The sequence below is a fragment of the Corvus moneduloides genome, chromosome 7 (assembly GCF_009650955.1).
Source record: "Corvus moneduloides isolate bCorMon1 chromosome 7, bCorMon1.pri, whole genome shotgun sequence".
Classification (NCBI taxonomy): Eukaryota; Metazoa; Chordata; class Aves; order Passeriformes; family Corvidae; genus Corvus; species Corvus moneduloides.
The window spans coordinates 37,590,404-37,615,861 of NC_045482.1; the positions used below are offsets into that span (position 1 = coordinate 37,590,404).

Genomic DNA, 25,458 nt, shown 5'->3' on the forward strand with positions numbered 1-25,458 from the left:
CTGGGAGCGCTTGGTGTGCTCCACTGGAGAGGATTTTTCCCAAGGCTCCCTGCCCCGAGCGTGCGGGGGAAGCTCCCGGGGGGGGACGTGTGCTCGCAGCTCCCTGCACTGGCTTGGGGCTTCCAACTGTGCCAGAAGAATAAAGCTGTTCAGAAAGGGAAAATTAAGGATGCAGTGCTGCTTGTAAGTCTTTAATATTGATCTGCTTTTCTCTGGGGGAGTTTCTGTGAGGAAAACAGGCTTGGGAGGAAAGATGATTTCGTTTCGTTTCTCGTGACGGTTTCAGCTTGGCTGCTGACAGCCTTGCTATTATCCTGGGTGTCCTTCCTGTTGTCGTGAAAATGACTCACTTGGGATTTGTTTTCTTCCAAAATTCCTTGTTCTGTGCTGCCTAAGGTGTCTCCAGGTATTGCCATGTATTTCTTAAAACCCCACATTTCCACCTCAGCTTCCCTGGCTTGGGGCTGTCTGGCTGCTGAGGCGTTTCTGGTTAAGTCCTGGCTGGTTTAGCTGAATGCAAAAGTGTATCTGGAATTTGGTGTGAATCTTTTCCTCAAAAGATCCCTTCTGGACAGGGGGATTTGCTTGTGGCTTGTTTTATTTTTCTTAACATCTGCAGGGGTGTTCTTGTGTTTGTTGGGTTCTTCAACTCCCAAATACTCCCAACTCCTCCCAAATACTCTCAGGCTCTTTATTTTCCCTCTTTTGCTTGATTTGGTGTTGCTGCAACCTTTTAAAACCCAGGTGTGCAGACAGAGAAGTGGTTTGGAGCTGCTCAGTAATTGTTTGACACTTTGGATTTGGCTGAGGTGTTGCCAATGTTTGTTTTTCCAGCTCCCCTGGAAGGTACACATGGGATAATGGTGCTTGTTTGTGGTTTGTGAACTTAATTCATTTTTATTGGATTTTGGAGTGTGAAAACATTGCATATTTATATAATCCCAGCAAAACAAAGCAAGCACAGCAGCAAAAATTTGCCTCAAAATATCCAAAATGGGATCCTTCACAGCCTTAAAGGTGTGGAGTCACAGGCATGGCATTGCTGATGGATTCCTGCTTTTATTCATCCATTTCTACAGATTTATGGCCTCTTTGGTTCTTGGCTTTTTATGGGAAGTGCTTGTAATTGTCATCAGATTCCCATTAAAATATCAATAATTGGTCACAGAACAGCTTCAGAAAATGCCTATTTCCCAACTGTGAGACTGAGTCTCACTAACACCAGGAATGTGGGATTTTTTTTTTCCCCCCATGAGAAATGAGTATCCAGAGACAAAAACTTAAATATTTAATAGTAGTCTTTGCTAAAAGTGATTCATTTTTTCAGTGCCTCTCTCTCTCTTTCTCTGCTGAGAGAATTCCTTTTTTCACTACCTGGTTATGATGATGGACAGGAGATGCTCTTGGATGGTGTAAAAATCTTTCTCCTGGCTCAGGGAATGGAGTGAACCTTGAAAAGCTGGGGTGGTTTTGAAGCTGCTTTCTCTTCCACGAGGAGGATTTGATACCGAAACCACATTTTGTTACACGTTCAACGACCCCAAAGGCCTCCAACACCTTTTGGCAGTACAAAATATTCCCAAATTTGCTGAGATCCTGTTCCTATGGCAGCATTTTCCAGTCAGCAAAAGATGTTGTGGCAGCTCCTGAGCTGAAGACCTGTGCTTCTGAGGGGTGGAAGTTGAATTTCAAAGTCACACTGATACCCAGGAATCATCCTGGCTACTAAATTATTCCCCCACTTAGCAAAGGCTGAGCAGGAGAGCGTTCTCTGGATTGGGGTAACTGGGTTAGGGAGTATTTTTAGCCGAGCTGTTACCAGAAGTCAGGTTTTTCTGCAGCTGTAATCTCTTTTCTGCCTGCACAGCCCTCCTGCACTGCTCCATGCTCTGTATTTAGGCCAGCAGGGAGATGGGGGCAATGCTGCTACTTCTCACAGGGCTTGGTCCTGTGGTTCACTGGGTGAGGATCTGTGCCCTTTTTTGTTCCTGCACCCCCCTGTCATATCCATCCTCTACCTCTCTCTCCCTTTACATCTCCTTTTATTTTGCATTTCTATTCTCCCTCTCTCCTTTATTACTTCTCCCCCCCTCTCCCCTTTTATCTTGCATTTTGCTTGGTTTTCTCCTCTCAGGACCTCTCCCTATGCTTTTTGTATTTTCTTCCCGCTTTCTGGCTCACCCATAAATACCCAGTGGAAAACTGCTGTCACTTGGCTTGATTATTTCTCACTTTATGGTATCTCTCACAATTTAACTTCAAAGCAAAACAGTTCAGCGCTGCAAACGAATCTTAAAAGCAGAGTTAATCTCACTACATGGGAGCATGTGCAGGAACATTTTCCTGGAGAAAAATGTTTGCTTATGTTGGTGATAGAGGATTTATTCTCTCCGTGGCTTGCTTTGTGTGCGGCCCAGATTTTCTGAGTATTGTGGAGTAAACTCAGCCATAAACTTCAAACAAAGCTGTTGCCAGCACAAAAAACTTATTTATGTGCCTTGTGTGATGCTGGAGCTGTGGGGCTGTGCAGGAGGAAGGTGGGAATGCTGGGGGAAAATGGGAGCCCCTGAGGTGGTTTTATGGCTGGGTGTGTGCCAGAACGGGTCAGAGCGAATCACTAAATACGGGATTCGTGTTTTCCTTAAAATGAACCATTCTTTGTTGTTCTGTAGTAAATCCATGTGCTATTTCACCAAAAGCAGTGCTAGATAAACATAGAATTGCTCCTGGTGCTGCTGTTAATCCATTATCCTCAGCAGAGCTTGGATTTGGGCTGTTTGGGATGCAAACTTTGTATGGAACTGAAAAAACCTGGATTTGACTTCCCAGTGACCTCAAGCATCGGCTCCCTGTTTGTGCAGTGGAAATACTCCTTGCTTTTCTCTGATCTGTTGAAGGTTTGGAGGTTTGAATTCCAGATATTTCAGATTTTTGGGACTGTGAGAGCTGCTTGTGCACGCTTCAGGCTGGTGTTGAGAAAGTCATTTGGGGTTCTCTGCAAGGTGAGAGCCCGAAAGCTGCAGCAGCCGTGGTGCTGCCAGTGGAGGTGGGAATTCAGAGCAAATTGTCCTGTCCTGGAGTGGTGGAGAGAGGCACCTGCAGTGCTTGGGACCTGGAGCCCCTTGTTGGTGTGTTGGTTTTTGTTTGGTTTGGTTTTTTTCCCTTAAAACATTACCAAATGCTGAGGGAGGCTGGAGGCTGAAGTCCTGCAGAACGGCTTGTGGCTTATCAGGAAGAGCAAGTGCTTATGTTAATCAAAAAAAAAAGGTTATTAAATCATCCTGTTAATGATTATTTGCACCCAGTTAATGATGATTTGCACCTCCTTATCCCCTGCTAGTTGCCAGCCCAGTGTCTTGCAGGTTTGGCTTTGTTTCTGCTGTAGAAAAATCAGAATAAGAGGCAGGGTTTACATAAGAGCCAGCAGGTGCTGTGTTTACAGGGCTGTCATTTTACAGGTCGTGGTGCTTCCCTCCTCTTCCCTGTCCTGGTGTGTCAGGAAGCAGCGGCAGAGCTTTCACTCATGGCTGGAAGAGTTTAACAGGATCAGAGCCTCTGGAGCTGGGAGGGAACGGGGCTGCTCTCTGCTCTGGGAAAAGTGCTCAGGGAACGCACTGCTAAAGCTGCTGATGGAATTACTGCCAGATAATTCCGGCCTGTTTGGGGATAATTTAGCAGAAAGTGGGGCTGCTCTGCTGATCTCATTGCTGTGCTGTAGGAGATGAGCTCTCTGCAGGCTGTAATGCCTTGCTTGCTGCAGGGAGAGCACAGGAAGGGTTATGAGCCAGAAAATCTGTTCTTGCTCATAAAAAGCCCCCCAAAAAATTACCAAAGAAAGTCCAAGCAGCTCTTTGTCCTTACTGAGTTCCCAGGAGGGGGATGTGTTTTGTGTGTGTATTTTACCAGCTCAGAAATACCACTTTCCTTCACATTCCTGCTGTGAGGGTTTGGGCTGCAGTTGCTGTAGTAACACATCCAGCACCCTTTGCCAGCTGTCCAGGGAAGCACAAGGTGTGTCACCACCCATGCCTCAGGGTGGGACAAGCTGATGGAGATGTTCTTCCCACCAAATGCAGAGCCAGCTGCAATTCCCCTTAAATTTTGATTTAGATTTAAACAAATCTGAATTTCTTGATGCTTGACTTTATCAGCGGTGGATTAATTTACCAAATTATTAAATATTCTGCTTTCCTCCTGATAACTGGTGCAGAAATGGAGGAAGCAGCAATTCTGGTTTGTAACATTTTTGTGATGACTTTTTGGTCTCTGCTTGTCTAATTGCCTGATACAATTTTATTAACAGGGATAGGATTGCTGAGTGTCACCAAACCAAGCACTGCAGTCATCATAGCCCTGCTCCCACAAATGCAAATGTTTTCCAAACAGCATTGGGGGGGGTCTCTGCTTAGCAGTTTCCTATTTAAGCTTTCCTAGACCCTGCTACATCAGGGAAAGAATCCTTATTTTTTAAAAATTTTACTAAAATTTGTAGTTTTGTTACCATTACCTGCTCCCCAACTGCTTGTTCTTGAGGGGGATTGGAGGGTTGGTGCCAAAATGGTGAGATTTGGACATTTTGAGTAAAACTCAGAGTTCTGCTTTTTGGATTTTCTCCAGATAATGAGGGATAGAAGGAAATCGGGCAAGAAGCAGAAGCTGTTTGGAAGGTGATGGGTGGGAATGAGCAAGTTCCTCTTTCCACAGGGGTTACGGATGAGAGGAACTGGAGCTGAGGCTCCGAGGACTGGGATGGTGCGTGGCCCAAAGGGGAGCTGTGTCCTCTGTCCTCCATCCCACCCCTCCAAAACTGGGGGTAGGGAAGGAGCAGAAGAAACTGGGCAAAGAGATAAGAATTGGAAGGTAAAAGAAACCAGTGGAATGCTGTTAGAGGGAAGAGAGCTCAGTGATTTTATAGTGGGGATCAAACACTGTGTGAAGCACTGACGTTCCTGTGCATTCCTTCCTGGAAGAGCTGATCTTCCTCCGTGTTCTTATTGAATGAGGTTTCAGCAGGTGTTTCAGCTGTGGCATGGGGTTTTAGGAGATATTTCAGCTGTGGCATGGGGTTTCAGCAGGTGTTTCAGCTGTGGCTTGGCCCTGGCAGGGCTGGCTCTGCCCCGGTGCCACGGAGCCAGAGCAGTGGGAGGTGTGAATGCCCCTGCAGATGGATCCCTCTGCTCCATCCCTGCTGGAAGAGGTTTGTTGCTGGGAGCAGCTGCTCTGCAGGGTAATTGCTGTGCCTGTGGAGGCTGTGCCACCCTCCAATCGTGGCTATTCCTGCAGTCCTTGGGATGCAGAGCCGAGTTTTTCCAAGGGATGCAGGTCAAGGCTACGATGCTACAAACCAGGTGATGCTGGGCTAGCTGCACATCAGTTCTGTCTGTAGACAAAATCATGCCCAGCACTGTGGTGCCTGCTGCCCTTCCAGCCCTTTGGAGTATCCCTTTTCCATGGAAAAGGTGCAGGGAAGCGCAGAACTCCTGGTGCTGTCATTCTCCTTCCGTGATTCTCTGCCGTGTTTTCAGTTCGTGAGGTTTTAGTGTGGTCGGAGGCTGGAGCAGGGCGGGGAGAATGTTTCTGTTCCATCCCGGGCTTTTGCAATCCTGCTGCAGCATCAGATCTGTAAACATTCCGGCTTCCAGCACTGCTGGCATTTAGCTCCTCGGTTTGCAAGTGAGGAAGGGAATTTAAGTTGTTGTCACTGGTCTCCAGTGGATCAGGAGCACACCCGACCAGCGGGGAACCAAGGGATTATTCCCTGAGCTCTGGGGTGTGGTTGCTCTGTTAAATCGTGGATGCTGGAATCTTCCTCTCTCCTGGAGTTGGGAATACTCGAGATTTGCAGTTCTGGAGGGCAGAGGAGAATGATCTGCCTGCAGCGGTGCTGCTGGTGGTGATGGGATGAGAACAAAGCTCTCTGGTGAGGGACTGTGTCCTTGTCCTGATGTCCTGAGGTGTTTTGGCCCCTCACAGGTGGAGGTTTGGGGGGCAGAGATGTGCCCGGGGGCTCACTGCTGTCATGATCAAGGCCCTCCAGGAATTCCTCCCTCAGGATTCAGCCACACACTAAATTAGGCTCTGAACCGGTGCACCCCAGAGCAAATGTGACAGTGGGAGCTCGGGAAATGCTTTCTTTGCAGGGAGGTGCAGGGATCCCCCTTGTCTCCCTCTGCCACCCTGCCAGGATGCCCCGTGACCAGGATTGTTCCCTGATCCCCCTCCATCCTGGCTCTTGCTGACAGGGAAGCTGCTCCAGGGGCCAGAGGTGCCCTGTGGAGCCGCTGTGACCTCTCCTGCCCCAGACTGGATTTGACTCCACGCTCAGGATCCCATTACAAATCTCCTGAGCCACCCCGTGGCCCCATAAATCTGCCAGTGATAGGTTTAACAAAGTGGAGATTAACACGGCACTGCCATGGCACAACTGGGATGGAGCTCTTGCTTCTGGAGGTGCAGCTGAAGGTCCTTGGGGCTTTCACCAAAACTGCTTTGTTTGGAAATTTCCACCTGTTCCACTTTGTTTTGGAATATCCTAAACCCTGCTCCACCCATGGGTTATCCCTGCCCCTGAGGTGGCCTTGTCTGACCCCTCCTCCAGTGCTGCTCCAGGAGCTGCCTGAGGATGGGTTTTATTTTCTGGCTGTGAAATTTTAGTTTTGTTCAAAGGAAATCGTGACGTTCTCTGAATAACAGTAAAACCCCAGTAGTTTACAATCGGCTTCGAAGTGTTGGATGTTTACGAAATGGACAATCGTGGAATTTAGGCTGGAGAAGACCTTTAAGATCATTGAGTCCAGCCTTTCCCCAGCACTGCCAAGGCCACCACTGACCTGTGTCCCCAAGTGCCACATCCACATGGATTTTAAATCCCTCCAGGAATGGGGACTCCACCACTTTCCTGATCACTTGGTCACCCTTTCTGGGAAGAAACTTTTCCTAATATCCACTGTTCTCTTTTCATTCTCAACTGCTCCTAAAATCAGGAGACTTTTAGTTAGAGGGGTCTCAGGCCTCATGAATTATGGCATCTTTTTTTTTTCTTTTCTTCTACAGATAACATTTTTCTGCCTTTTCTCTCTAAACTGTTAATTAAACAAAAGAAATGACCAAATTCTCTTCTCCCACTGCTGTAAGGAAGTAGGGTAGGTTAGCTGAAATGCTGGAGCCTGGTGAAAACTGGAGAAAATTTGGATGATTTTGAGTCTGGCAGTGACTTGGTTGCACCAGTGCGAGTCAATAATAGTGAGAGAGCTGCTACTCTGAGTATTGCTGTGTCAGAACTATGCAAAAATGTTGCTCAAGAGGGTTTTTTAATAGCTGCCTTTGTTTCGGGGCATCTTTGTACTTCCGATTCCTTTTCGGAAGAGTCTGTTTTCCAGGTCGTGCATCAAGGTGGAAGAACAGCTTTAAAATATTCCCCAAGGTCTGATTTCCTGAATTGCAGAGCTACACCAAAATGAAATGATGTTTTCTGAGGGGGGGGGGATTTGTTGCAAGGAGTTAAAGGCTCTTTTCTGCTGGCACTGAGAGCTGAACGTGGATCACTGGCCACGAGCCAAACTCCATCAGCTCCACAGAAATATTCATGAGATAAATCAATAATTAAGCCCCCTCTGCAAAAGTAATGCTGGGTTTGACTCCAGTTGCTCTGCGGTGCCTGTTCAAACAGGGCTGCTTGGTTTCATTTATTTTCCAAATGAGTTTTAGGAATATTATCAAGATTTAAGGATTTTTGGGGGTTTTTTTGATGCTTCAGTTTGACTCTGTACTGTATTCAGGTTATTCTGAATAAATTTCCTTATTCTTTTTTCACCCAGGGATTCTGAATTTTCACCCACTGGGTGATTTGCTGCTGTTCCAATGTTTTTGTAGGGCAAGCTGACACAGAAAATGGATGGGGATGGCAGCAGCATTTCCTCAGTCAGTACAGCTGAATTTTGCTGTTTTTCTAACATGCTTTTATTTTCCCCATTTGTTTTCAACCGTGTTTTCAATTCTCAGTAGAGATAAATGGCTTCAGGAGGATGGGATGGATCCTGTTTATTTCTTGGGCTTCATCAGCAAAACAGCAACAGCCTTGTAGCTGCAGCATCCCTGTGACTTGTGGGGAAAAGAACCCCTTCAATCTAAAAAGTTCTCTGCAATTCCAGGGGGAATTTGCAGGGCCAGCCACTTATCCAGTTGGGAATGGAGACAGCATTCAGCAAATGTGGCCTCTCCGTTTTCAAAGGGAGGGAAGGCTTTAATTCCTGCTCTGGAGGCTGGAGGGAAGGAATGTGTTTTGTTCCACCTTCTGAGGGAGAAGCTCCATGCTGGGTGGGAAGTGCTTCGACTCACCAATCCCATTGCCACCCGTGAGGGTTTGCTTTGAAAAGATTCTGTCTTCCAGGCCTGCAATTATCCATCTTTTATTTACAAACCCTCTCCTACAAGAGCACTCAGGGTACTGAAAACTATCTGGGAGATAATTCTCCATTAATTAAGCTCCTGCACGTCACGTGGCTCCGTTACCTGTGCTGGCAGTGGTGCCGTGTGAGGTGCCATAAATCCTCCCTGAGATCATCCCAATAAAACTGCCTGGCCTGAGCGTGGAGCCAGGGTGACAGTAACAGGGATCCAGCACAGCCAGGCTTTGCCAAGGGATTCAGAGCTGGGTGATTTGGCACTTTGGTTTGTGCAGTTTCTCTGAGTGGTTGCATGACTCAGGCAGCCTGTTCAGGGGGTAAAGGGGGTGCTTTTATTTCACCAGGTGAGGGGGAAAAGAACCCTCCCACTCCCTTCCCAAACCCCCTGGCACCACAGGCAGCGTGGACACAGGGACCTTGTGACCTGCAGCCCCACTCAGGTGGCTGGTCTTTAGACCCCTGTGAAGTCCCTCACCTGGAAAAAGAGTTAGGAAGGAATTTGGGGAGAGGATAGGACTGTGCTGGTGGAGTGTGGGGCATGGCCAGACAAGCACAGTGAGCAGCTTAGAGCTGGGGCTTTTGTCCCTTCATCCCATGTTGTTTCCTTCTCAAATCACCCCCATCTCTCCCTGTTCTTGCCTGGTCATCCTCTAATCTTGTGTAATCCTGAAATGGGTCAGAGCATCCCACACCAGTTTGGGGTGAAGGGACCTTAAAGCCCATCCAGTGCCACCCCCTGCCATGGGCAGGGACACCTTCCACCATCCCAGGCTGCTCCAAGCCCTGTCCAGCCCGGCTTTGGGCACTGCCAGGGATCCAGGGGCAGCCACAGCTGCTCTGAGAAACTTCTCAGGGTCCCCCTCTCCTGCCTCTGTGGTTTTGTGCTCTTGTGTGTGACCTGTGAGAATCTCTAATTTTGGGGGGTGGTTTCAGGCTAAAATCCCTCATCATACTCAAATGCCTCCTCCCAGCCCCCCAAATTCAAAGAAATCCAGGATTTTGTTGTCTTCCTGCTTCCTTTCTACTCAAGCACTTGGGAATTCTGTTCTGAGCCATCGTACCTTGCCCATGGTATTTATAAGGGGTTTTTTTTGGGGGGGGATGGATCTGGGAGTGGATTCAGATGCCTGAAGGGGAGGTGTCATCTCCCTTCACATCACAACCTGCACACCCAGGGCTGGAGTCCACCCTGAGGATCGCAGGGGATTAATCATGGAATTCCATTAGGGCTTCTCACCCTTAGCAGGCAGCTCTGAGCTTTCCTCATTTCCTCTCTCTAGGGAATTTGGGGGAGTTGAGGTTTATTTATTTATTTTATTAAACCAGGAAATGTATTTGGTTATCTTTAATTTCTTTAGTTGAGACTGCATTAGCTTCTGGCGACAGTGCTGCTCTGAGGGTAAATTTGGCATTTATGGTGAAGATCCTTTTTGTGGTTGTGAATCCTCTTTTTCTTTTTTTAAAATGCCTTTTAACTCAATAGGAAACTAGAGAAGTGCAATAATAATTGTCAATATGTCTGAACAGAATTTCTGGTGCTGTCCAGGGTCCAGAGCAGAATCTCTCTGGCTGTCAGTGCAACTCCAGCAGGAATTGTGTGGGTGGATCAGAGCACTTATCCCAGCCATTATGCAGCAGTGGCACAAGTTAATGGAACAGATTGTCAGGGGGACTGTAGGAAGGAAAGCAGATGTGATTTATGGATGGGAGATAATAACCTGCATGTAATGAGAAAGTTTGGAAAATAATGCACGAGGTGCACAGATGAAACGGTTGGCATCGCTCAGAAAATAACATTTTATTTCTGGCTGCTTGTTGCTTCCTTGAATTATACCTCTTGATTTTGGTGTTTAATGCAGGATGAGTTACATTTGGTAAAACGAAATGAATGCAGTTATGTCACTTCTGAAGGTGACAACGGGGAGAAAAGGGAACACGCTGAAAATCGGGATATTCGTGGTTGCTCATGCTGCCTTCTGGTTTGGGGCAAACCCTTTGGATCTGGAGGGTGTTGCCTCTGTAGGGTGGATGTGGCTTTTGTTATCTTTGGGGAAAACCTCTCAGAATTCAGGAGATCATAAGAAGAACACAAAAGACCCCCAAAAACCAAAAAAACCCCAAAACAAAACCAAACCAAACAAACAGGAAAACCCCCATCCCAAACATAAAAACCTGGGGCTGTGTGGATGTGGCAGCGAGGAGCTGGTGGCACAGGAGGAAGGCTCAGGAAGCTCGAGTGGGGTGACACAGGAAGAGCCCAGCATCTTCCCAACATCAGAGATCCAGCCAGGAGCTCCTGAACAAAGAATGAGATCCATGTAGGTTTGAAGCACGAGACCCACCCCCCAAAACCCCACAACTGCCCTCATTTCGTGCAGTCAGTGAAGATGCTCTGTGATCCCCCACATTCCTTTATTTCCTTCAGATATCAGTGGTGGCTTTTCCAGCCTTTCAGCTTCCCAAACAAAACTCCTGAAAGGAGGAAACCTGACCTGTGGAGCACTTTTAGGAGTTGCTGCTTTGCACTTGGAGCTTTTCAGCCCGGCAGATAAATCCCACTCGCAGGCAGTGCCTCTTCCAGCTGCATGGAGCACAGTTATTATGGAATTACTCTTTTTTCAGGCTCTCTGACATTCCAGGCATGGAATGCTCCATGGACGGGCTGGATTGATGGCACCAGAGCTGTGTTTGCCTTGGTGGGATGAGGCACTGACAGCTCTCTGAGCCTCAACTCGGGCATGAAGGGAATAAATGGGATAAGTGAATATTTGAGGTTGTGGGCTTTTTTGGCTTGGTTGCCTGGAGCTTGGGATGGGCAAAATTGGGGTAAGGGGGTAAAATTCCATTTGGGAAATGGTTCTGGAATATTCATAGCAGGGCAGGGCAGCTCATGCTGGGAGTGCAGAGCTTTGGCTGGCTGGGAGCATCCCAGTGTGGGGAGCTGTGAGGAAACAGAGTGTGGGGTAGGTGCTGGCTGGTCTCCCCACTTTCCTGGGAATGGGGGAAATCTGGGATCGGGAGTCGCCTCTCCAGGCTTGTGTCTTACAAGGGGCTGCGTGGGTGGCCCCACACCCAGGAATTACCCACTAAACCACTCAGAAATTGCCTTCTCATCCTGGAACTCCAAAACCCCGGGATGGAGCAGCAACACACACTTCAGGCAAACCCCTCCCTGCCTCCTTTTCCCCCGAGCTGAAGGAGCAGGTGAGTGGAAGCTCCTGATCTGCTCTCTTGAAGTCGAATCAAAGCGTGACAAAAATGGTTAATTGAGCGGAGCGTTGGAGCAGCTGCTGCTGCGAGTGGCACCGGTGGCACCTCCCTCAGCTGAGCATGACACCGGCTACCAGCCACCTCCTCAGCTTTGAAGGCCTCCTCAGTGGTGTCTTGGAGAAGGGGGAACACCGGGAGCTTTGATGGGAGATGAGAAGGGTGTCGCTTTCGATAGAGGATTCGTGTTTTAAATGCGGCGTGCAGCTGGGGGAGCAGAGCTCTGTCTGAAGGGGCCTTTGAAGTGTCACACGAGGCTGTTTTTAGGGGTGGTGATGCGTGTTTGGCTTGTGAGCAATTACGGTTCTTGCAAAGAGGGATCAAGGCTTTCCGGGAGCGCGGGTTGTGCTGCGCCGTGAATCCGTGTGGGAATGTCACTCCTGGTGTCACTTGGGAATCGGGGAGCTCGGCGTGGCACCAGTCCCGCTCCAGATGTCACTGCGGGGCGCCTCCCACACAGCGTCAGGTGATTTGTTGGTGCTGAGGATGAAAATCACAACCTTTTCTGAATATGATACAAGTTTAGGGTGACATAACTGTGATGGGCTGCCTGCTTTGGCTCCAAGCTGTGCTTTTGGTGACACATTTGCATGTTTACCATAGGGATGAAACCAGTAGGGTACTGGGACTGTACTGGGACCGTTCTGGGTCACCTGGGCCTCAGCAGAACTCAGGACCTGCAAACTTGAGCTCAGCTCTGGGCTTTTCTCACAGCACAGCTTTCAGTGGTTTGTAGGAATGAACTGCAGAGCTTCTGCAGGTATTTACAGGGTTACTGCCCCAATAGTTACAGGGTTGTTCCCCCTATAGTTACATGACTGTTCCCCCAGTGTTTACAGGGTTATTCCCCCAGTATTTATATGGCTGTTCTCCTAATATTTACATGGCTATTGCCCCAGTGTTTACAGGGTTATTCCCCTGATATTTACAAGATTAGTCCCCCAAAATTTACTTGGCTATTCCCCTGATATTTACATGGCTGTTCCCCTGATGTTTATGGGATTATTCCCCCAATATTTACAGGATTATTGCCCTGATAGTTACAGGATTATTCCCCCAATATTTACGGGATTATTGCCCCGATATTTACAGGATTATTCCCCCAATAGTTACAGGATTATTCCCCCAATATTTACGGGATTATTCCCCCAATAGTTACAGGATTATTCCCCCAATATTTACGGGATTATTCCCCCGATATTTAGGATTATTCCCCCAATATTTACAGGATTATCCCCCCAGTTTTTACATAGCTATTTCCCCTCAATTCCCAGGAGGGGAAGGAAATATCCAGCTCCTGCTGCTTGTCTCCCCCATCCGTGGCTGCTGACCCCAACGTGAGCACACAGGGAACATATGCCACGTTTTATTTGCCAGCCATACAAAAGATGGGTTTGGAGCACCCAAAATGTCACATCTGTTCAGTCCACAAGATACTGTCCTGTCCAGTGCACTGAATGGCTCCCTCTGTGGGAAATGCTGCATTTCAGGATGTCAGATTGGAATGATAAAGGGGTTGGAATGTTCTTTGTCTCATGGAGTTTCTCCTCTGTTTGCAGCAAGGGAAGCCCTACGTCTTTGACAGGGTGTTACCTCCTAACACAACCCAGGAACAAGTTTATAATGCCTGTGCCAAGCAGATTGTCAAAGGTAGGTGTTGTCTTTGTTTATTGTCCCTGCCTGGGGGGAGGGAAAAGGATGTCTCTATGCCCTCAAGCTGTTTAAAGACTGGGTAATGAATGTTTGGATGTCTGAAGGGGAGTTTAGTAATTAGTAATTCCAAACATTTCCTTTTTTTAAGGGCTTGTCTGTGTGGAAAAAACCAAAACCATCAATGCTGAAGGAATTGCAGCACAGCTGTTCCTTACTCTCTCCTTGTTATTCCACACAAACACTTGGTTTTTGGGATATAAGGGACAAAAAGTGTGTTTTTCATGCAGTGTGAGACTGTTCAGTCCAGGATGAGTGTGGAATATCTGTATAATGGAGTGGGAGGATGGATCATTGAAGGAGAGTGGGGAAGGCCCTGGTTTGGGAGTTGCTTTGCATGCAGAGAGCTTTAATTTAAAACTGGAATGAGGACACAGATGCCTCTTGGAAAACAGCCTAGTTCTTGGAACAAAACCTTCCTAAATGGTTGAAATTTTAAGATTTTCACTGCAAAATCTTTTTTTTGGGGGTGCATGTTAATCACCTGGCAAACCCCCCCAGTGCCGAAGTCACCCTCACGCTTTGTTCTGGTGCTGGATGATCCATCCATGGTCATATTCATAAAATTGTGCATATGCTGAGCTGGAAAGCACCCACAGGATCATCAGTGCAGCTCCTGGCCCTGGACAGGACACCCCAAAAGTCCCACCATGAGCCTGGGAACATTGTCCAACCATTCCTGGAGCTCAGGGCTGGATTTGTGACCACACTGCAGCATCCAGGGGTTATCAGCAGAACCCTCGTTGTTCCCTGGCCTTGTGGGGTGTCCCTGTGCCCTCCAAGGTTTTTATTTTGGTGTTTCGGGGTCCTGCTCCAAACCCTGGGAGCAGCTCTGCAGGAATTTGTTTGGCTCACTCAGAAAACCTCGAGCAGCCCAACCTGGGGCAGCCCAGGTGATGGGGGGAAGGACCAGAGGGAAAGTTATTTGATGTTAGAGAGCAGAAATGAGTCAGAACTCGGCTGCCTCTTCTCAGAGGGGTCTGATTACAGCAGCTCTGCCCTCAGATGGGTGAGCCTTTAATAAAAACTGGATTTGTGGAGTTCAGGGATCGTTAGTTCAGGTTGCTGACACACCACTGCACTGCCTGGAAGTTTGGGGAGCTGTTTCAATCCTACAGGGTGTGCTGCTGGTGAATTTGTGGAGGGCCTTTATATCCCCTTTGGAAGTTGGTTTTCCTCCAAAAATGGTGAGAGAAATAAAATCCTTTGCGAGAGGAATTGGGAAGAACTGAATCACTGACTGAATTGTCTTTATGAACCAAAGAGAAAGGCAAATACTTCCCAAATTCCGTTTGAAAATAGCACTCAAATGTATTTTCCATGTGGGTTGATTTGGACTTCCCAGGTATTTTGAAAGGCAAGGTTGGTGAGGGGAAGGTTTGGAAGAAAAGGAGAGAGAAATGGGGGGAAAAGAGAGAAGGAGAGAACAAGGAAGTGAAGGATGGGGAGGAGAGGGGGAAGAGGAGAGGGCAAGACAAGGAGGGAGGGAGAGCACAGCAGCCCTGGAGTGAAGCTCTGGAGCTCTGGACTTAGATTTCCTTCCATTTAATCTCCATTTTAAAGCCTAATAAAGTGCAGGCTGTGAAATGTTCCTGATGGGCTGCATTCCCTGTAATTTCCTGCATGGAAAGGGGGGCTGAGTGTGGCACAACTCGGGGCACCGTGTGAATGAATCCCTGAGGGTTTTCCAGGCAGCTTCCCAAGGTTCCCGTTTGCTCTCCGGTTTCACTGCGCTCCCATGGAATGGCTGATGGCTCCACTGTGATTCCTGCCATCCCAGAAAATGCCCGCTGGCCCTGGAGCAGTGCTTGGAATAACTATATTGACAATCAGAATGACCCAAACGAGGGGGTTTTTACCAAACAAGGCCTGGGATTAGGTTTGAGCAAACAGCTCCATCCCTGCCCAAGTGTTTCACATTCCTGACGTGAGAAACATGGGGAACAGGGAGTTTTTGGGAGGAGGAAGGGACTCCTGAGGGCCAGAGTGCCAGCAGTGGAAATGTGTGTGGAATCACCAGTGGGGATTGCTTCTTTTTAACCAAAGCTCCCAAATAGCCCCAAATCTGCCAGGGGACAACAGGGTGTGATTGCCACCACTTCTGCTTTGCTTCCTATTGCTCTCTGTTGCCCAAAAACCCAGTTTTTATCTCCTGAATCCACCCAGGTGCACGTGTGGGCCTGGATTTTGCATTTTTCCTGCAATTCCACGGAGGGGGGAATGTCTGGGAGCACTGGAGCACCTCAGTGCATGTGTGTGTGGCCTGGGAGGAGGAGAAAATGGCTTTAAAGGATTTTTTGGGTGGTGGTGTTGCTCCCACCTGGGAGCTGAGTGACTTTTCTGGTTGTAAATATGGGGAATTGGGGAAGATGATGGGTGAAAAAGAGAAGTACAGGGCTAAAAATGTGGCTGTGGGAATGTGTTTGTTGTGTCCATCCTCAGGAAAAAAAGGCAGCAGCTGAGGGGCAGAAGGAGGATTTTGGGGAAAAACTGGGAATCACTGTGGGCCAGGAGTTGACAAAACCACTCAGACTTCCTTTTTTTCTGGGAATTACTTAAAAATCCCACCTGATCTTGGTTCAGTCCCTTTGTTAATCTGATTTTTTCCCCCTCCCTTTGGAGTTTTGTTCTTTCTGTCTGGGGCTGTTTCTCTCTGGATTCAGTGCACAGATGGCCCATAAATGACTTCAGGTGGAAAATCTTCCAACAAAAATAACCTCAATACTGACACCTCTGACTTGTTTTCACTGCAGGTGATGCAGAGGGCTATTTTTTTTCCTTAATAGGATAAGGTATTTTTTGCTAATTGAGAAGGTAAATGACTTATCTCTGCTTCCTCCAGCAAAATGCAAATATTGATGCAAATTCTGAGCAATTTTCTTACATAACAGTTGATTAATCAGGTTATTTTCCCCCTTGGCTGTGAGCTCAGTTGGTACCTTGCATTTACCTGGAGATAATAACCCTTTTTTTTTTCTTTTTTTTCACTTTCTTGTTTTTAATTCAAGCTATTAAAAAAAAAAAAATTAACCAAATTTGGCAGGAAGATGAAATAGTAGTAATGAACTCCTATGGAATAGTACAACTGGATTTTTTTATCCATCCCATAATTATTGATAATCAATTATTTTAGTTTCCTTAAAGCAAGCAGTGTTTCTATTTTTGTGGGCAGCTGAGGATGTTAAATTAATTAAAAATGTTAATTCCAGAAGGACAGTAAATATGGCCTCTAACTTTGTCACTGTCTTTGAGTTCAAGACTCTTTTTCTATTTTTCTACTGTATCTTATTCAATCTTCCTTCGTGTCTGGAGCACCTACATGGAGCTGCAAGTAAGGGGATTATTTGTGTATTTATGTAAATGCCATCTATATGACATATCATCTATAATCTAATTAATTTCATTTTTTCCTTTGCCTGGAAACCTCTATTAATGGAGATCCAGAGGATGGGAAACATCACAAATACAATTTACAGCCCTCCCAGACTGCTGGAAGTGGGCAGTCACTGCAAAGTCAATATTTTGATATCTGAATCCAGTATCAAATGATTCATTCTGCCCTGAGAGAAGCTGGTTTTCAAATTCCTGTTCATTTGACTTTCTTCTTGCTTTGCAGACAGGCCTGGAAATTAATGAGGCCGTGAACTGTGATACAGAAGTAGGAAATAGAATGTGAATTTATAATAAGGAGTATCTGGGAATTTGTCTGATTTTCTCCAGGGTGCCTGATGGTTTTAAATGCAGTTCAGCTTTTTCTTCCCCGTGTTCCACAGATGTGTTTGGATGATATCTGATGTCCAGAGAGGTTTTTCTCCCAGGAGAGTGACAGAGATGCCAATAATTCTAAAATTCTCTAATTTAGATTTTATAACGATTTTTTGTGGCCTAAAATTAGCTCAATATCTCATATTTTCCCCATTCTTTATTGCCCAAACTACTTCCTAATTCAGCTCCAACACTTTAAAGACTTAAAAAATGCTGATAATTCAGCTTGAGGATGTCATTAAAAAGTTTTGTTTTCCTTCTCCTTGCAGATGTTCTGGAAGGCTACAACGGCACAATCTTTGCTTATGGACAGACCTCATCAGGAAAAACACACACTATGGAGGTACAGGGGCAAAATCAAACCAGTTTGGGGGGAGGAGGAAAATTCCATGTGTCAATTACCTGGGCAGGGCAGATCCCTGGAGCTCTGAGCTGGGAGAAACATGGAAAAAGGGATTTGGGAATGTTCAGCTCCTCCTGCCTTCAGCAGTTCAGTCAATGTGGATGTTTTTCCCAAGGTTTTTCCACAGATATCTGAGTAAATCCCAGATTTATTTGGAGCAAACGGTGAGCAGAACACATCAGGTGTGGTTTCTCCTTGTTTGTCATTACAGGAATGTTTGTGTTTTAAAGGGTTTGAGGGGGGTTTGTGAATCCACGGATGAGAGCAGCAGTAAAAGTCTGCGGAGTTCCCTGGCACTGCAGGATTAGGGAAATTCCTGCCTTGGTTCTTGGGTTTCTCATTTGCAGTCTCCTTCTGGGAATGCCCCTCTGGCATCCTGCAGCACAGACGGATGGAGTTGGAATTCTTGGAGAAGGGCACGGAATTACAGCAAATTCCAGGGGCTGAAATGCTGAGTCTGTTCATGTTCCTGCTGCTCTGAGGGTGACAGAGCAAGGCTTTTCCTGTGGTTTGGGGTTTTTTTTTTTGGGGTCAGGCAGAAGATATTTAGGTATTCCTGCTGAATTCCAAGGATTTCATCCTTGCATGAGGCTGCTCCTCCCCAAACTGGGTGTCTGTGGCTTGGGGCATCTCAACTCAGCAAAGCTGGGCTCTGGGGGAGTTAAAACTGAGTTTTCCTGGGTTCAGCAGCACCCCGTGGTTTTGTTCCACAATTACCACAGGTGAGCCACCAAACCTGAAGGTTAAAGGACAATGGGAGCCACGGGGCCTTGGGAAAATCGCTGCATTCCTGGAGGGTGCAATCAGTGGTGTCTAATTAAGTCTGTCCTTGAGAGGAGGGGGGGAAATCACTGGCTCAGGCCTCACAGATGGCACAATCCTTGAGTAATCCACCAGCTCTGGGTGTAATTAAATCAAAATGTCTGCGGGGCTCGAGCTGGTGCTTCCACATGGCCTGGGAAAGATCTCCTAAAGCCAATTTATATTCAGAATTCCGAGCGGTGATAAAGGAAAATGACCATGGAAAAACGGCTGTTTTCCTCCTTTAATAAAGGAAAAGCTGTCGTTTCAAAGTGGAATCAAGTCTATATTCAGCTTTAATCCCCCTCTTAGCCTTACATCCTCTTGTGAAGTTGCTAAAGTGTGTTGTGGAAGGGGGAAAAAAAATAGTCTGAAGTTGAAGAAATAGTAAATCCTCTTGGAAAAGCTGTTACGGGGGATTTTCTGTGAAATGGGAAATGGGAAATGCTTCACAGTGTTGGTGTTAAGCTCCACCAGGACATGGGGCTAGAACACAACCAGGACAGCCTTTCTAAAAGGCACAGATCTTTCTTTGCTGCCTGAATATCAGGATAAAACTTGAAAAAACACCTTTTTTTTTTTTTTACCATAAATTAAATTGATGGGCTTTGACCCCACAGCAGAGCTTTCAGTGCTCGGTCCCCATAAATCGGTGTTACTGTATCAACATCCTGAATGAAACCAGCTCTGCCTCAAATGTTGCACTTCACCTGTGGAAATTACTGTTTTTATTAAAATCTGAGCTTTAACGAGCAGAGAACTCTTCGGAGGAATTTCCCAGCTGCAGTGACAGCAGCGCCACAGTTTTCCAACCCCTTTTTCCGTGAGGTTACAGCAGAATCCATGAGAATATTTGTGGTTTCTTTCCATTTTTAATTCCAGCTTTCCAGCCCACCTTGTCCTTGTTCTTGCCTTCCTGTTTCTGGTCCCTCTCTTGCAGTGGGAGATTCCCTGCCCATGGACTGAGATGAGCTGTAAGGTCCCTTCCAACCCAAACCATTCTATACATAAAAGTGGAATCCACTTCCATCCCCTCTTGTTTGAATGCAAATCCACGGAAATTTCTACTGATTTAAACAGTGGCAGCTGTGGCTGAGCGTCCCTCACACTTCAGGTTTTACACCTGGATTTCTCCTCTGAGCTAGAGGAGCTGTGGAAAGGAAAATACAATTACCATGGGGCTTGTGAGAATATTTAATTAAATGCATTTATTGTCACTTCCGAAAAATTTTTAAGGGATAGGTTTACCTGGTGCTGCCAGAGGTCTCTGCAGCACAAGTTGGAATCTGAAGGCTCCTCTGGCTGAGGTAAAATCCGGCTCCACCAAAACCACTGCAGGAAAGTGGCTGGAGCGTTCCTGGTTTTGTGGCTGCCTTAGGAATTCCGTGTTCTGCTGTGCTTTGGAGTGTAGGCACAGCTTGGGTTGGAGTTGAGCGCCCTGAAGGAATCCCAGCAAATCCCTGCTTATCCCAGTTTAGGAAAAGCTCCTTTCCCCTCTTAGGGAAAACTCCCTGAGCAGCAACACAGGGTTGGTTCCAGTGAGATTTTCAGGGGTTTCTCCAGGGAGAAGGGATGGAGAGTGTGGAAATGGGGCTGCGCTCACGGTGTGGTGGAGCAAGGGAGAACAAAGTCTTGGGGGGTGTTCATATATTCAAGTTTTCCCCTTCCTCAAGGATTTAATTTAATTAATTACCTTTTTTTTCCCCATTCTCATAATCTGAAATAAAATGGTGCCTCAGATGGGGAGGACTTTTTAGTTTTGGAGCAGCTCAATGAGATGTTGGGTGTGGTGTAGGGTTTAACTGCTGCAGGAGGGGATGTGATTTGTATAACATAAATAAAATATTCACGGTTTAGCTCCAGCTGAGTGCTGCTTTGTAGGGAAAGCAGTCAGCAATGGAGCTGATTTATCCCTTTTTTTTTCCCCCCCTCAAGATGTTTGTGGAATTCAGGGGCAGGAACCCAATCAGTGCTTTAACCACAAGCTCTGGGGTGGAGGGAGAGGTGGTGCCAGTTCTTTGTGTGAAATTGCCTTCATCCCTGGCTGGTGCTGGGAAATTCACTGCCATTCCACCGGCTTTCGCTAAACAAGGCAGTGGCTAAAATTTATATTTTAGCCTGTATTTTAGGCCAAAATTTTTATGTATTATATATTATTTATAGTCTATTATTTATTATTATATCTTATAATATATCTATAATTATATGTTAACATAATACAATTATGTATTAACATAATATATTTATATATCAATAGAATATACTTATAATATATTACATATTTTATGTATTATTTTTTATATATATAATATCTATATTTTTCACTATATTTAAGGATGCAATTTATATACATTTATATATTATACAATTATATATTAACACAATATATTTATATATCAATAGAATATACTTATATATTACATATTTTGTATATTATTTTTTATATATATAATATCTATATTTTTCACTATATTTAAGGATGCTAATAAAAGCTGAAAAAGTGGGAAAACAGGTCAGTGTGACCCACTGGTCACTGGCAAACATAATAATAAAAACCACATACATGCATGTGTGATTTTCTTCTATTTTGCTAAAAAAAAAATGTAAAAAAAAAAAATTTAGCAATTCCAGATCAAATCTGACCTCCCATGATTGGGAATTGTGTGGTTACCTGCTATATTTTTCTAAAATAATAACAATTCCCTACCACTGTTTGGAGTAAGAATCTTTTTTGTGCTGATGTGGGCAGTTTTAATTGGACAAAGATTTATCCCAGAGGTGTGCCAGAGATTCCAGACACCGTGTTCTGATGGAATCTTCGACTGTGGACTTCTTAGCTCATATTTAAGCAGTTTCATGGAACGTTTGGAAGCAGCATTTCAGTGTGAGCTGTGGTCAGAGGAGGGTTTTGTCTCAAAATGTGGTTTCTGTTCCCATTTCCGTGGCGTTGCCTCTCCCGGACGTGCCTGGGAGAGCAACGCAGGGAAATTGTTGGGATGAGTTAATCCTCAGTTCCTGGAGGAACAGGGGAAGGTGGTTGTGCAGAGGAATATGGAAAGCAGGAGTGTTTGTGAGGCATGGCTCCCTGGCAGTAGGGCCAGTGAGCTCCAATTGGAACTGGAATTGGAATTGGACTGGAATCCTCAAATCCCCATCACTCAGATCTTCCCCCAGCATAGCAGGAAGGAGGAATGGGATGTTTCAATGCTTCTTGTCACTGACAAATTCCCAAAATCCTGCTTTACAGGGAGAATCTGGCTGTGAGTTGGATGTTTGTTGTGCTTGTCAGTCAGAGGGTGAGAGTGGAAACAGCAGCAGGAGCTGACAGGACAAAGGGGTTCTCCATGGGGTGAGGAATTTCAAGGTGTGGAGTTGGTTCTGACACCTTCTCTGAGCACTAACATCAAGTTAACCCCTCCCCAGAGCAATAAACGTTCATAGGGACCCTCTGGAAGAGGGAAGTTTGGATAAATCTCCCTCCTGTCTTGTCCCTGAGGGACGATTCCCAAGTTACCATTGGGTTTTGTGTCCGCAGGGAAAACTGCACGACCCTCAGCTCATGGGAATCATCCCCAGAATTGCACACGACATCTTTGATCACATCTACTCCATGGATGAGAACTTGGAGTTCCACATAAAGGTAAATGTGGAGTGACATGTTATGTAATGGGTTGAAGGGAAGGAAATCCATGGAAAATCTGCCTTGGAATGTTGTGGGGGGAGTTTTCTCCTCCATCCCTTTTGTAACTCAAAATCCAGTATTTATTACTGAGGGTACTTCCTAGAAATCACCTCATGCAGCTACTGGAATTTTTTTCTGGAGTATGTGTCCGGCTCAGGTTTGCTGGAACCACCCTTTGGGTGGCCAAATATTGATTAACTGCAGCTTCTCCAGAGATTGGACCCCACTGGGCATGACCAGAAATCCCATGGAGCTGCAGGACATTTGGGAAAAGACTGACATCCTATCTCAAGGATGTGGGGTTGGAAGTGGGGGAAGATTGGGCAGTCCATGGAAGGATGTTTAGAAGTGATTTTTGAATTCCTGGTGCGCAGGCTCCTTCTGATGGAGGTCCAAGGAACAGCTGCCATGTTTTTCCATGTCCCTTCCTTCATCCCAGCCATGTGATGTCCCAAATGCTTCGGAGTGACCTTTAATTCCCACTGTCCATCCAGTGTCCCGGGGAGCTGTCAGCCGTGGGGGGCACTGGTCCATCTGGCAGAGCCAGGGTCAGGCTGCAGCTTCTTTCCAAGCAGACATCAGTAAAATGGCCATGGATTGCAGGGAAAAGGAGCTCTCTGTGTCATCCCTGCCCCAAAACAAAACCAGGCCTAAATACTTCGGTAGCTGAGCACAGATAGATGTAAAAACATTCTCCCTTCTCCTGCTGCTCACTGAGAATGGAGCTCTCTGTCCTTTCTGTGCCTAAAAGTTAGAGATAAGTGCTATTTTTAGTGCTATTTGCGTTAAATTGTTAGAAGTGCTCCTGGGGGAATATTTGTGTATTTATTTTAATAACCTTGCACCTCTGAACCAGCTTCTGGAAGGGCTCAGTCATTTATTGGGAACCTTCTCAGCAACGAGGTACAGGCAGAAAAAATACTACAAATAAACCACGAAATACTTGCAGAGACCTTAGATTGTAAAAGATGGAGAGACCCCTCTGAATTCCCACAGGAGTGGCACAGATTCCCTCCCCTCCTCTGGAAAGCTTTCCCGGGGCTGCTGCAATTCCACGCGACAGCCCTTGGATACCAAGAGATGGGGACCCCAAGTCATGGGAAACTCCTGGTGTGTCATGTTGGAAACCACGTTCTGCCAGCACTGTTCCAGTGGTTTCCCACCAGAGCTGATCAATCTCTCCCAGAAAAGCTGCCTGAGCAGCAGAGAGTGGTTGTACAAGGAGCTGTCAGGGAGAGAAGTGTTCCGTCATCAGCAGCCAGGGTTTAACCAAACTCTTCTAATAACTGAGCCAGCACTGAAAATTAATAACATTTTTTCCCCCTCTCTCTCTAGTGGGGATCCATTTAGAATTTGGTCTCTCCCCCGTGTGTTGGTTTTCAGTGTGAAATATTAAGTCTGGCCTAAGTGGGCTCTTGGAATCAGCTGGTCCAGAGGAGGGCTTTAAATGGGGAAGTAAAGGCACAAAAGCAAAATATATCTGTATTTAATAGCAGTTGTTACATGGAAAGATCAACTCACCTGTATAAAAAGCTCAGACATTATTCTTCAGATCAGAGAAAATGAGACTTCACTAAATACCAGGAGTTCATTGATACCTGGAACGCAGCCTTTCCTGCTGAATAATCTGGATAAACCTGAATTAGGGAAGGGTTAGACCTTACTCCCCTCACATATTTCTGTTTGCTTCTGTGAGTCAAATACCCTTTTATTAGGAAACACATTCATTCATTCATTCTCCTTCTCCTTAATTTTTTTTTCTTGAGGACAATTGTCTTTGTTACAGCAGAGCTCATTTTCATTTTCTTCCTTGGGTTTGATTCAAGGCAGAACCGTCACGTGTGCTTCATTTAAAAGTTTAATTTCATATGTATTGCTGAAGCTTATGGAAATTGTATGGTAAAGGTGCTCTCTGCTTTTGTGGGGGTGAAAATCAATGTACAATCTTCTACAGTCCTCAAACCCGACCCTTCTCATGGCGCAGCTGCACAGGTGTGGCGGGAGCTGGATTGGTTTGATTCAGCTCAATGTTTTTGTCAATTCTGCCTGTGTTACCCAAAAAAAAAAAGAAGAGAAGATTTGCCTGAAGTTTTTTTTGTGTACTTTCCTGATGAATCATTGATAAATGGAGAAAGATCAATGGCTTGTAAATCATTCAAGACACAAGCGTGCTCTCACGAAAGATGTAATTCAAACTGTGTGGGAGGTGGGATTTTATTTTTACTTTGGTGCTTTGACAGGGGTGGAAACACAGAGACAGCAATACATTAAATCAGCAACGTTTAAATCTGTAATGTTTGTGATTATTTAATTAGGTTTCCTACTTTGAGATATATTTGGACAAAATAAGGGACCTACTTGATGGTAAGTTCTGTGCTTCTTACGTGACTGAGCGCCTTGGCTTCATGCAGAGCTTTGAACCAAAGCCTGAGGGGAAACTGACTTTATTTGGGAGGGGATTAAATTTAAACTGTGTGCCAGGGTTTGAGCAGGAGAATTTTGCAGTTTAAATCATCTGATCTGTCTCCTGTGCACCTGCCTCTGCAGAGCACGAGCTTCATTCTGAATCAGAGGGCACTGAGGATTTCACAGCCTGCAAGGCAGGGCTGGGCCTCCTTGGCCATGTGTGTGTTCCTCAAGAAAAACTGATTCCAAAATGCAGGGAGTGTTTTAGAATTATCCCTTGCTTCTGTCAGGCAGTTTGGTGGGGAGGATCTGCTTCTTGCACAGTTCATGCCTCTACTTCTGCATGTTGTGTGTTAATGAAGGTGAATTTGTTAATCAGTGTGAGGACAGAAATGTCTGTAAATGTAGAAGTGACTGTAAATGTAGAAATGTCTGTAAATGTAGAAATGACTGTAAATGTGACACTGAGCTGTTCTGAATCCCAGGCTGCTCTCCTGTCTCCTCTGCTTTGCCAAAACCCAGCTTAGTCTGGGCTTATTTGATTCACCTAAGCAATAAACAAAAGGTTTTGTGCCCCGAAGTTGGCTATAAATAAACAGGTAAAAGACTGACAGAGCAGGAAACAACTTCTATGTGTCAGAAATATTAGAGGTTCATAAGGAGTGGGGAGTGACTGCAGACCTCATTTACAAATTCCCATCACCAAAATGCGTCTGTCATGCCTGGAGCTGACACGTTATTTATCACCTCTGGAATATTCCTGATGATCTGCACGTCTTTTCCAGTGTCAAAGACAAACCTCGCTGTACATGAAGATAAAAACAGAGTCCCATATGTTAAGGTAAAAGAATAATTTAATCCTCAGCTTTTCATTCTTTCCCACATGTGCATTTATTTACACATTTCCATTTGCATCCAGCGTGTTTGCTGAAATAATTCAACTCCTGTTTGAAGCCTTGAATGTTCAGGTTGTGTTGGTTCCTGGGTTTAAACAAGTTTCCTGAAATATTAATGGGCTT

At 45.8% G+C, this 25,458-nt stretch overlaps 1 protein-coding gene across 1 annotated transcript in view; it reads left to right on the plus strand.

The window, feature by feature from the left end:
• KIF5C (kinesin family member 5C) overlaps window positions 1-25,458 on the plus strand; it is a 66,460-nt gene that overhangs the window by 6,417 nt on the left and 34,585 nt on the right. Inside the window, exons 2-6 of the mRNA XM_032114524.1 lie at window positions 13,232-13,322; window positions 17,417-17,490; window positions 21,887-21,991; window positions 24,349-24,397; window positions 25,225-25,280. Coding sequence (XP_031970415.1) covers window positions 13,232-13,322; window positions 17,417-17,490; window positions 21,887-21,991; window positions 24,349-24,397; window positions 25,225-25,280 — 375 coding nt within the window. The remainder of the gene's footprint in view (window positions 1-13,231; window positions 13,323-17,416; window positions 17,491-21,886; window positions 21,992-24,348; window positions 24,398-25,224; window positions 25,281-25,458) is intronic.